The sequence below is a fragment of the Lathyrus oleraceus genome, chromosome 3 (genome assembly GCF_024323335.1).
Source record: "Lathyrus oleraceus cultivar Zhongwan6 chromosome 3, CAAS_Psat_ZW6_1.0, whole genome shotgun sequence".
NCBI classification, from domain to species: domain Eukaryota; kingdom Viridiplantae; phylum Streptophyta; class Magnoliopsida; order Fabales; family Fabaceae; genus Lathyrus; species Lathyrus oleraceus.
In genome coordinates, this window is record NC_066581.1 from 246806627 (window position 1) to 246820438 (window position 13812).

The 13812-nt window shown below is 41.2% G+C and overlaps 1 protein-coding gene across 1 annotated transcript; it reads left to right on the top strand.

The window, feature by feature from the left end:
• The first annotated feature begins 1080 nt into the window (after nucleotides 1-1080).
• On the top strand, nucleotides 1081-2514 carry LOC127130687 (uncharacterized). Its single transcript, XM_051059652.1, has one exon. The coding sequence runs from the start codon at nucleotides 1081-1083 to the stop codon at nucleotides 2512-2514; it is 1434 nt and encodes a 477-aa protein (XP_050915609.1).
• Nucleotides 2515-13812: the final 11298 nt, after the last annotated feature.

The following is a 13812-nucleotide window of genomic DNA, read 5'->3' on the forward strand; positions in this document are numbered from 1 at the left end:
TGTACTTGAATGAATGACGTTCAAAAATTACTCCATTATTGTTATTCTAAGTATTTCTTGTTTCTTTGAATTACTAACAACTAATGGAATTCGAACGATTCCCTGAAAATAAAATATGCATAACATTCACATCTTCATTATGCATCACGCTTCATAAAAATTCAAAAAAACTTACCTAACCTTTTTACCCTTTATCCAGTCACGCTGACTAATCAACACCGATACGAGACGCGAAGCAACTACAAGATGACGTTATAGCAAGTTTAGGCTAACCAAATTACCATGAGGACAAACATCAATGCGATCCAGGAGAAAATGGATCAGCTGTTGGAGACAATGCTCGTAATTGCCCAAAGAGAGAGTATTGAGGAGGAAGAAGCTAGGGCAAAAAGGAATGATGGCACACCAGGTTTGAACCCCCAAGACGAGAGTTACGTCCCCACCAAGAAGAGATTGGTTCAGATACCGGTAGGAGGCAAAGGAGATGAGGATCATGTAGAGCCTTCTGATGCGTCTACTCATCATGGATCTGAAATTGGGGATGACCAGTACGATGCTTTCTATGTGCCTGATCAATCGAAGCCTAAGATACTTCCAGATCCTGCTGCGGATAAGCTCTGTACCCGGGAAAAGAAGATCAAAGCCATAGAAGGGAATAATATCTTCGACGCTTCTACCATGAACATGCATTTGGTATCAAATTTAGTCATCCCGGCTAAATTTAAAACTCCTGATTTTGAGAAATACAAAGGACATACTTGCCCAAGAAGTCAACTGGTAATGTACTTCAGGAAAATGGTTGCTCATACTGAAAACAACAAACTACTTGTACACTGTTTCCAAGACAGTCTAAGTGGAGCATCTTTGAGATGGTACATGAGCTTAGAGCAGGGGCGGATTCAAAGCTGGGAGGATTTGGCTAACGCATTTCTCCGTCAGTACAAATATAACTTAGATATGGCATCCGACCGAATGCAGTTATAAGGGATGACCATGAAAGAAAATGAGTCATTTAAAGAATATGCCCAGCAATGGGGAGAGTTGGATGCTTAGGTAGAACCACCATTGTTTGAAAAGGAAATGACCGAAATATTTGTGGACACCTTGAAGGACCCATTCTTTGATAGATTGGTGAGTAGTGCAGCGTCCGACTTTGCACATCTAGTCACAATCGAAGATCGCATAGAGAAAGGGTTGAGGGATGGAAAGATTCCAGGAGCTATGGCAGCCCCTAGCGCACCAAAAAAGTATTCTGGAGGCTTCCCGAAGAAAAGAGAAGGTGAAACAAACGCTATATCCAGAAGCTATAAGGGGAAGCAACAGGCTTCATATGGCCAAGTCGCCGATGTGGTACCCATACCGTATCAACAGCCAATGCAGCAACAACAAGTGTATCAACCACAACATCATCAACATCATCATCAGCAAAACACTGCACCACCAAGACAATTCAAGCCAAGACCTCCGAGAAGGCAACTTGATCCCCTACCAGTACCTTATAGCCAGATATTTCCATATCTGCAAAAGGAGGGCCTTCTGACATTGAGGGAGTCAAAACCGACTATTTTTCCATATCCACCCGGATATGATGCTAACGCCCATTGTGAGTTTCACATGGGAGCACCTGGTCATACCTTGGAGAATTGTTTCGCATTTCAAAATCGAGTACAAGACTTGATCGAAGCAAAAGCCGTCTCCTTCACTCCGAGACGCCCGAACGTAAACACCAATCCTATGCCAACACATAAGGATGCTTCCGTCAGTGCCATTGAGGATAGTGATCAAGGTAAATTGATCCGTAAGGTTGAAGAAATTCAAACCCATATCACCAAGATAGGAGCACAATTGCTGAAGAGTGGTCTAATCCTGGAGGAGCTAGTTGCTGAAGAGAACAATAAAAAGTTGAGGAATTTTATACAACAAATGCTGGATCGAGGCGAGTTACAGATAAGTTGCCGTGTCAATAACAAGCGCCAAGAAGATATAGTTGTAGTGGACATCCCTTATGATGAGGTTAATATGGAAATACCTATAAGCCCATTGGTGATAGAGTTTCCAGCACCGCTCGCATACGAAGATGAGAAGGTGGTCCTGTGGATATATCAACCCAGAGCTTTTAAGCAGGGGCAGGAAGACCAACCTTTGATGATCAACGAACCAAATGTCACCTCGATTATGGGGCTGGCAGGAATGACACGTAGTGGCCGAGTGTTCGCGCCAAGAACTGCTGATACTTCTGCAAAGACTAAAGGGAAGGAAGCTGCTGTCCAGATCCCCGTCCCTAATCAAGAAATGCAAGACATGCATCTGTCTCCTAAAGCCGCGGTCACTTGTGAAGAGGCCGAGGAATTTCTGAGGATAATCAAGAAGAGTGATTATAAAGTGGTGGACCAACTGAATCAAACACCTTCAAAGATCTCCATGTTATCTTTATTGCTCAACTCAGAAGCACACAAGAACTCATTGTTGAAAGTATTAAGCGCCGCACATATCACGAAAGACATAACGATATAACAGTTTGACGATGTGATAGCTTGTGTGACCACTGGAATTTTTTTGGGTTTTAACGATGATGAACTGCCAATCGAGGGAAAGAACCATAACAAGGCCATACATATCTCCTTAAAGTGCATAGACACTATACTATCAAGGGTGTTAGTAGACACAGGTTCCTCACTGAATGTCATGCCGAAGACCACTTTGACAAAACTGCCAATGGAAGAGATAAGTATGAAGCCCAACACCTTAATCGTAAAGGCATTTGATGGCTCAAGGCGAGCAGTGATAGCAGAGGTTGACTTACCAACCAAGATAGGTCCAACTATTTTCAATATCACGTTCCAGGTCATGGACATACATCCCGGTTACAGTTGCCTACTTGGGAGACCCTGGATTCACTCTGCAGGCGCCGTCACCTCTACTCTACATCAAAAGCTAAAATTCATTACAAATGACAATATGATTGTGATTGGAGGGGAGGAGGATATCTTGGTTAGCCACTTGACATCTTTCCGGTATATCGAGGTGGATGGCGAGATCACTGAGACACCATTCCAATCCTTGGAAGTGGTAAATATGATGGCCATCCAACAAACATTGGAGACCCCGAAATCAAGATCATCCATGGCCTCATGGCAAGGAGCTAAGGCTATTATGGAAAGTGAAAATGCTCAAGACTGGGGCAAAGTGGTGGAAGTGAAAGAGAAACGAGACAAGTTTGGCCTGGAATATGACTCGTCATCAAATAAAGCCGGTAAGCAACATGACAAAGAGCAGATTGCTTCTGTAGAGAAAACGTTCACCAATGTTGGCCACATCTTTGGCAAACAGGTGGCGATGATCAGTGATGGAGATCGCGAAGAGGGGGTGTCTAGTTGCATGCGACAAGCCGCACCTATGAAAAACTGACAAACTGGAAGGCTGTGGAAGTTCCCCAAAATTTTCAAAAGTAATTTTATCATTTTAGACAAAACCCTGTGCTCTGCCCAAGGTACAGTGGCGTGTTGTAGGGCCTCCTTTATCTTTTTCAAGAGTTTTTATCATTAATGAAATGGCAACTTTCATCCAAATTTTTGTTCCTTTCCTTTCGTTTTTCTATTATTACAAAAATGGTATCAATTTTTATGCATGCACTTTCTAAATAAACTGCATAAATCATAACATGCAGAAACACCACTGAGACCATTGATAACGACACTACTAAGGTCCAATATGATTTTGATTGTCCAATCTACCAAGCTGAAGACGAAGTGGGGGAAGATTGCGAACTCCCTAAAGAGTTGGCCAGATTACTCAGACAAGAAGAGAAGGTCATTCAACCACACCAGGAGGACGTTGAAGTTATCAATCTAGGAACAGAAGAAGACAAGAGATAAGTAAGGGTAGTCGCCGCACTTCAAGATACAGTGAAGACAAGATTGATAGAGCTCCTCCACGAATATGACGACGTGTTTGCTTGGTCATACCAAGACATGCCCGGATTAGATACTGATATCGTGACCCGCAAGCTTCCCCTTAAAGATGAATGCTCCGCTGTCAAACAAAAGCTAAGAAGGACTCGACCAGATATGGCTCCCAAGATCAGAGAAGAGGTAAGAAAGCAGTTTTACACTGGTTTCCTGGAAGTCGCCAAGTACCCACAATGAGTTGCCAACATTGTACCAGTACCGAAGAAAGATGGAAAAGTCCGCATGTGCGTAGACTACCGAGACTTAAACAGAGCCAGTCCCAAGGACGATTTCCCATGACCTCACGTTGATGTATTAGTGGATAATACGGCTCAGTTCTCCGTATTTTCCTTTATGGATGGTTTCTCTGGATACAACCAAATTAAAATGGATCCCAAAGACATGGAGAAGACCACGTTCATTACCCCTTGGGGCACTTTTTGTTACAAAGTAATGCCGTTTGGATTAAAGAACGTTGGGGCAACATATCAACGTGCCATGGTGACTCTCTTTCATGATATGATTCATGAAGAGATCGAGGTGTACGTTGACGACATGATCGCCAAATCCCAGACAGAAGAAGAACATATCACTAACTTGGGGAAACTATTTGCTCGTCTAAGGAAGTTTAGATTGCGACTTAATCCTAGAAAATGCACATTTGGGGTTTGATCTGGGAAGCTTTTAGGCTTTATCGTAAGCCAAAAAGGAATTGAAGTAGATCCCGACAAGGTTCGAGCCATTCAGAACATGCCTGCACCAAAGACTAAGAAGGAGGTTCGTGGTTTCTTGGGGAGACTAAATTACATCGCCAGGTTTATCTCTCACCTTACTGCCACATGTAAACCAATATTCAAGCTTCTAAGGAAGAATCAAGGTGTAGAGTGGAATGATGACTGCCAAATAGCCTTCGATAAAATCAAAGAATACTTGCAAGAGCCACCGATTCTGATACCCCCGGCAGAAGGGAGACCTCTCATCATGTATCTAACCGTGCTCGACGAGTCTATGGGTTGTGTATTGGGACAGCAAGACGAGACTGGTAGAAAAGAGCATGCCATCTATTATCTGAGCAAGAAATTTAATGATTGCGAGACCAGATATTCATTACTTGAGAAGACTTGTTGTGCACTCGCATGGGCTGCTAAGCGTCTTAGGCAGTACATGCTAACTCATACAACTTGGTTGGTATCTAAAATGGATCCCATTAAATACATATTTGAGAAACCAGCTCTCACTGGTAGAATTTCCCGATGGCAGATGTTGTTATCAGAATATGATATTCAATATGTTGCACAAAAGGCGATCAAAGGAAGTATATTAGCAGACCATCTCGCTCATCAACCGCTGGAGGATTACTGTTGCATTACGCGAAAAACCGGCGGAAGAAAACGAAAACAACAGAGCCGCCACCGTGCGTTATTTATCCTAAAAGAGGGAAAGGAAACGCTCGAAGTAAACATGGAAAAGACATGGTCTCGCGACCAGAGAAAGATGGGATCGGGAGTCGGTTATGCGAAGGGAAGGTATTAGCACCCCTACGCATCCGTTGTACTCGACGGGATCCATGCACAAAAGAAAGGATAAGGTTGCTAAACACTGATTAGACATCACACAAGGCTGGAAGGAAAACAGGAATACAAAAGAAACTAGACTCGGCAGGATATCGCATCCTGGGCCTACATAGTCTGTCAGACACAGACATCAGAGTCGATGTAGTTCGGACGGGGGAACGTGCTCGCTAGGATGTCGCATCCTATGCATACGTATCTTCTCGGACGAGAGAAGAATCAGAGCACTCGTAGCTCGGCTAACGCACGCCAAACAACACAAACAGGAAACCGACTGCCAATCGCTGGACTTACGTCAGACTCCACACAAACACACACACACTGGAAACCGAATGCCAATCGTTGGACTTACATCAGACTCCAACCAGAAAGCAAGACACAGGAAACTAACTGCCAATCGCTGGACTTACGTCAGACTCCACACACACACAAGGGGTTGAAAAAGACAAAAGGGCGCCCGGAGAGATCAGCTCATCTCCTGCCTACGTACCTCATCTGGTATGAGGATCAGGGCGACGTAGTTCCCCTAAACCGGGAAGAAGGACTAGCCTAACCAGAATAAAGGGAGACACAAACTACTAGGGAGACTACGACTCGAGCCTAGAAGTTGTCATGCATCATAGCCCTATGTTAAGGTTTCTATCTAACTTGCACAGGAAGCAAGCTAACCTAAACATGACTTGCACAGGAAGCAAGCCAAACTAACCCTAACGTGCACAGGAAGCAAGCTAAACCAGATAGTACAAACATACAAACACAAATAGCACACACTATATGCAATCAATGGGCTCAATCAAGGTTAGGTTTTAGTCAAGGGGTCATATCAACCTCGACAAACAAACCGCTGTAATAGGGTGATGGTTAGCTCTTAACCCTAACATTGAGAGTTAGGGTGAAGCAGATGAAATGGGAAGTGAGGGGTGTGCCTCACAGCTCTTATCCTAGGCTTGGGAGAGCTTGACTCAAAATAGGAAGTGTGGGAGTTCAGAATGAGGGAACTCTTCTCCACATATGACTGACACAACATGATCTTGGGTTATTATCCACAATGCATCAACACAAGGTGTGTGAGCAAAGTGGATGACACACTGAGTAGCAGGAGATGGATTGCACATCTCTTGTATCTGCCATTGCCTCTTCACTTAGGAGGTCTTTGAATGTACAGGGCACAACATTAAACAAACACAAGCATTGCCTCTTAAGGAGGACTTCAGACAGGTGCCTGCCCAAGTAACAGGACAGGTCTTCCAGACTACATGAAGTCAGAGAGTTATACCTCAAATGGTTAAGCAACCAAGCAAAGCAAAAGCAAGTTCAAAATGAACTTAAGCAACTAATGTACCTGAAAAAATTCTAACCCAATCAGTATACAAGTCAAACAATCAAACAGACAGTCAATATCAACAGTCAGACAAAGCAATCAAGCATCATTATGCAAGGCACAAGCCAATGGGCACAACACACATAACTTGGCCTCAACCTACAAGACAACTCAAAGTTAGTCAATATCAATCATTTAATCAACTCAAGAGAGTGAACCACTTCAATCATAGCAATGTACTTCTTAACCTGAAATCCACAATCCAAACAGTGAGTCCAAACCACTAGGTCAAAGCCTAGGGTCAAAAATAGGGCAAGCATTCAAAACAGAACATGAAATTTAACATGAATCAATTTCAAACAATCAAGAACACAATCCAAAAGATCCCATATCAATATCATCAACCAAAAGCATTTCATGAATCAAACATGGCAAGGTATGCAAGTTGTAACCACATTGTGACTTCAGAATGAACAAATGCACATTAATTCAAAAATGATTCAAATAATATCAACAAAATTCATGAGTAAACAAGACATACAACATAATAATAACACCAAAAATTAGAGGTATTGGACATCATTAGGCATGGTAATCAAATTGCATAAGTCAAGGCAAACACAATGAGCACATATGAGACACAAATGATCACATCCACTTAGCATAGGCATAAAACAGAGATGGATCATGGTAAAGACCTCAAACCAAAACCAAAACAACATTCAACATGTCTAGAACTAGTGTGCAAAATTTCACATTCATTGGATAAACCATAAGCATTTCATAAACAAATGAAAATCAAGGCAATTCAAAAGCTCACACATGGTAGTCCAGAAAGAAAAATCTCAAATAAATCCGAAATCAACCCAAAAATTCTACAAAAAATCATGAGCATTTACCACATCCCTAATGTGCATCATACAAAAAATCAGAGCATTTGGAATTCATTTGGCATGGCAAATTCATTAATCAAGTTGAACCTCACAAGGTGTGACACAAATTGTCACACCAACTTAGAAAAATCACAACTCACAAATTACAATTGATAAAAATGCAAACTCAACACCAAAATGTCCAGCAAGATGTCTAATTATAGCATGCCAAATTTCATGAGCATGGGATCAACAACCATCATTTCACAAATGCAAAAGCAAGGCAATGTCAAAATGCACACATGAACAAGAACCCTAGGGCAAAAATTTAATCAGCCAGGCACAACTTTGGATATCATAGTGATAAAAAACTAGAGGAAAAAAGAAAAGCAATGCAAAAAATACCATCATTTTTGGATCATTATTTAATTTGTTATGAATTTTAGAAGATGCAAATGAAAATGAAATAAAAATTGAACAAGAAAAATGGATTAAATGAATTAATTGGTTTTAATTTGAATAATGGCTTTGGCGCCTCTACTAAACGCCGCGTTCCACTTAAAAATGTCTTGGCCAATCAGAATCCCTCATGGGCGCGCGCATGCACCAATAGAATTTAAACCCTAGGAAACTTTCAGAAACACTTTTGCGTGGCCTATGCATGGATCGAAACCGTTGCTGAAAGTCCTGCATTTCTTCTTCTCAAACGCGCGCATGAACAACAGTGGAGCTCAACAATCATGATGAACATTTTTCCCAGTTTTTAAAAACTAGCATACCATCATGTAGCACATGCATTAAGGATCATGAATCAACTACTAATCAAGCATAGATCATCAAGAATCGAATGGATCGAGCAAAATAAAAATTCATCATGAAACTTTAAATCAACGAATCTCACTCAATAATGCATGGTTTTTAGTGGTTCCAAGCTCAGTGTAATCACAAGAGAGAGATCTATAACAATCACATAACAAAAATGAGAAATAAGAGGATCGATTTCATGACCTCTTGAAGAGCAGCTTTCGAATTCACGCGTTCCAGGCCTGGCAATGCTTCAATCTTCCTCTAGCAAGCTTGTACAAGTGTATTGAGGTGATCTTGAGGTCCAATTGTCCTTGATTCAACAGAATTCGAAATTCACCATTGATGAGCTTCAAGCTTGAGCTGCTTCAATGTGCACGATTTGGCTTGGATCTTGCTTCAATATTGCTCTATGATGATTCTAGATGATGAATTAAGCAAGGAAATGTGGTTTGATTTGAAGAAGTTTCAAGAAAAATTGAGAGAAAAAGTTTCAAGAAATTTTGTAGATCTGAAAAATGAGGGTGTGGTTATGCAATTCAGTTAGGGTTTTAGGCTTTATACTCTTTCTTAATCATGTTCTTAATCACACTTAAGCCATTGGTAATTGGATTAGGGAAATGAGAGTGTAAATGCAAATTTGCCATTTCACCCTTATGCATGGAATTGGTGATGAACAGTGCATGTGTGGCATGTGAATTTCACTTAAAACTTCATTTGGAAGCCAATGGAAGTGCTAGAATGATCAAACAATGCTTCATTTTCAAATTTAAATTTTTCCCTCCAAAATCAAGTGAAAATGCAAATGTTTATGTGATGAGAATTCATGGCATGTGATGTGTGTTTTGGAAAATAGAGGTCACAAGAAGAATGTTGCAAAAAGAGCCATCTCATTTGGGCTTTTGGTTTGAAAGTTATGCATGTTTGAAGTTCATGTCACCCTTGGCCATGATTGATCCATATCTCTTCAACCATACATGAGAAATCTATGATCTTGGACTTTTTGGAAATGGGAGAGAAAGATCTTCAACTTTCATGTTGGACAAATTTTCGTTTGAAGCTTTCTTGATGATGTAATCTTGAGTTGAAAACCTTTCCATTTTTGGCAAATTCAAATTAAAGGTCACCTGCTATTTTGGGCAAGTTTTGATCTGACCTCAAATCCTTCAATGTTGATGTTTGAAATGTCAAATGAGACCTATTCCCACATGAATGAGGCATCTCTAACCATCTCCCACCTCCAAATCCATAGTTGAACTGACAGTTGACTTTTGTTGACTTTCTAGGGTTTCAGATGAATTGATCATTGACTGATGAGCTTTGAGCCTCCAATTCTTGACCAAACCACTTCAAAATGATCCTTGAATCATATGAACTCATTGTACCAACCCTAGGGCTTTGATCTCATGGAGAATGCTCTTGCTTGCTTGCACAGTTGAATCTCTTGACCAGTCTTGCCTGATGAGATGCAATGGACTATGCAATGACAATGCAATGTTAATGTGATGTTAATGACCTAAAAATGAAATGTATGTACAAATGGGAGGTGCAAATTTGAGGTGCTACAATTACCAACCGTTGAAGTTTGACTTCCCAGATGAGAACATCATGGCTATCAAGGATATTGAAGACTCCGAACTAGAGGAGAATCTTGAGCCAAAAGCAGGCTGGACTCTCATGTTCGATGGCGCCTCAAATGAAATAGGCCATGGAATTGGGGCAGTATTGATGTCTCCCAAGAATTTTCATCTATCGTTCACCGCAAAGCTCTGTTTTACCTCTGTTAGGGGAATAAAAGTGGGATTTATAACTACCGGTTCGTAGGTAGAAAACTGCAAAGATAGGACTTACAACTACCGGTTCGTAGGTAGAAGCCAACAAATTCCGCTGAGGATAAAATGAATGAGTGCCGGTGTCATACCCCAAAATTTGCCCATTAATATTTTAAGACATTTTTCAGGGCACTCCGACTCATTTTTATGACATTGATCTTAAAGGAACGAAGGCACAACTCACGAATGGCCCAATCCAGAAAATGGCCCAAACTGGCCTGTTCGCTACACGTTCGCTACACGCTCGCCTAGCGAACGTTCGCTACACGCTCGCCTAGCGAACGTTCGCTACACGTTCGCTACACGCTCGCCTAGCGAAGCTGACAGACAACAGAAAATTTTGGGCTTCATTCTGAGCCCATTAGGTCATCAAAGGAGTATTATAAATACCCCAACTCCAGAACGAAAAGGGGGGACGAAAACAGAAGAAGACGGACGGAAACCCTAGCATAGAAACCCTGGAGAGTAGCCCAGAGAAGTCGGAGTGAAGAAACCCTGACGGCCGCTCATCCGCACCGAAGTTACCGCCGCCCAACTCAACCCGATACCAAAAGTGACTTGCCAATTCAGCATTACCACTCCATTGCAAACAGGTTTGTGTATCATTATTGTTTTATGCTTCCAATTTGTAAATCTCTAAATACATAATGCATCATGATTGAATTTTTGGATATGTAATTAGACTTTGCATGTGAATTCCAGTACGCCTGGATATCCTGAGTGTTTGACCATATTATTTCTGTAATTGAATGCAATAAGGCATGCAGCATGCTGAGATCATACTGTTCTGAAATTCAAAACCCGCAGCCGCTCGCTAGCACATCGCTAAGCGAGCATTCGCTAGGCCCTCGCTAGGCGAGGCAGAGGCGAACGGGACAGCCGTTGATATTTGTTATGTCCTATGCGTAACCTGATCTATTCTATGTTAATTATGCACTGTTTTGCCTGACATTCATGCTGCTGTGTTTTCTTTTGCGGTGTAATCCTCGATTGCACCCTGATTGGTATTCTAACCCGTTTGCTGAATTTTGTAAAGGTTCACATATCCCAGGAAAAGAGTGCTGTTTAGGCCTTCCACTTTATTTGTGGGATACCCTTCTGGAGTTTCACCCTAAATTACCTAATTAATTTTAATGTATTAATTTTAATGTATTAATTTTAATGTGGAGATTCATCCTAATTACCTAATCGATTGTAAAATACGGCCTCTAAATATGTGATCTTGGACCTCTCTTTATTGCCTTACGATATTACGGTATTACGGTCATGTCCCGCGAATGTGGGGATACCCTTAGCAAAGACCCTTCGATTAAATCATCATGTCCCTTTAAAATAAATCATAGTCCCTCGGATGTTGCCTTCGAATATATGATTTTGTCCCTCGATGACCCTTCGGTGTAGCCTACGGTTAAATGATGATCGTCCCTTCGAATGCTAAGGTATCCTTACAACTGTTGCCTTCAATGACCTATCGATGACCCTACAATGACCCTTTTACATCCAAAGGATAAAACTACTTACTTCTCAATAGTAAGGACGGTTTTACCCTCATAAGGATCGGAAATGCCCATAACGACCTTAGGAAGGTATAACTCTCAATTACTGGATCATAACCTAAACATTTTCCACCCCTCACACTTTGCAAGTCCTAGAAAATCACCACTTGGTATACATTCATACTAGAATCATTATCAAGTTATATTTTTCTAAACTATTTTTTTTTCAAAATCAAACGAGATAAATACTTTGTATACATTCATACGAGAATAATTACAAAGTTAAATTATCTTTTGAAACATTTTTAAACAATTCACCAACACTTTTCAGACGAAAATATAAGTGATCCAGCAATTAAGAGCCCATGGATAACCATGGATACAAAGGGTGCTAATACCTTCCCTTTGTATAATGTACCTCCCGAACCCAAAATCTATTGAGGTCTTTCCTGTTCTTTTCCACCTTTCCTTATTGGATAAAAGAAAAGTCGGTGGCGACTCTTGCTATCCGCGACATTGCGATAAAAAGCAAAATACCCCAAGTCAGTTCACCGTATGACAGAACTGGCGACTCTGCTGGGGAAACTTTAAAAAGAGAGGTTACCTTAAAAACAAGATCACTTATACCAAATTGTCTGATTTACTTTTAAGGGATTGCTTGGGTATTTTTGAGTGAAAGATCCTACACCCGGATCTAGTGTACCTTAGGTAAGTAGCAATAGATCATCGCGACTATCCGGCGTATACTGGAATGGTCAAAATGATGGCTACGGTTAATGTGACACTTTGGATGTCCTGATGTTCCTCATGTTCACTTGAGGAAAAATTTGGCTTTCGCGTGGTGTCATTAAAGCATTAACCAGACCTTTAGAACCCTAATTGACTCATCCTGGCCATTAGAAAGTAGTGAGATAACTGACTTCGGTTCCGACTGGGGTTGGTTGAGACTCGATACTACACTCTTTGAGATTGGACTTTAGGGAAGCTTCGGTCAACCACTTGGTGTTGCACTGAAGTGGACTTGAAGGAAGGTCAATGATTGGAGATCCTTTTAGAACCCGGTTACTATTCTAGGACAGGTTGAACCAACTAAACTTCAGTGGGGAGGGTACTTACCTATGGAATTCATGCAAGCCTTAAAACCTAGGAATGATGGTTGTGTGACTTGCTTGTGCTTGTTATTTATTTAACCTCATAACATCATAACATCATAACATCATAACATCATGACATCATAACATTGTACTAACCATTTCAAGGACTTAGGAATTTAACTTTGCTATGTTTTGTAAGGCTATGGCTCCCAGGAAGACCATCCGGATCAATTTTGTAGCAATCTCTCCTCAACTCAAGAACTTAGTGTCAGAACTTTCCGATTATGCCCAGTTCATCAAGAGACATGGTTCTCTTCTCAATTTAGTTACCACTGGGTTCAAAGAAGATATGATGAGAGTTTTATTCCAGTTCTTCGACCCTAAACATCATTGCTTCACATTCCCAGATTATCAGTTGGTACCCACATTGGAAGAATTCTCCAGACTGCTTGGGACACCTATCCTTGATCAAATACCTTTCAGTGGTTTAGAAAAGGTTCCGAAGTCTGAAGAAGTTGCCGCAGCTTTACACATGACGAAGTCCGACATTGAAGCTAATTGGGTAACAAGGAGTGGAGTTAAGGGTTTACTTGCCAAATTCCTGACAAATAAGGCCCGAGAATTCTTAAAAGTTATGAATGTCCGTGCTTTCGAAGACATCCTGGCGTTGCTAATCTATGGCTTGGTGTTATTCCCTAATCCAGACCAATTCATAGACATGAATGCTATTAAGATATTTCTCACTCACAACCCTGTACCTACCTTGCTGGGAGACATTTTGCATTCCCTCCACACTCGTACCATGAAGAAGCAAGGGACTCTCATGTGCTGCATACCTTTGTTGTCTAGGTGGTTTATTTCGCACCTTCCTCAAT

Bases quoted from the DNA above. Each gene is read 5' to 3' on its own strand.
- LOC127130687 (XM_051059652.1), top strand. From the start codon at position 1,081: ATGACCGAAATATTTGTGGACACCTTGAAGGACCCATTCTTTGATAGA.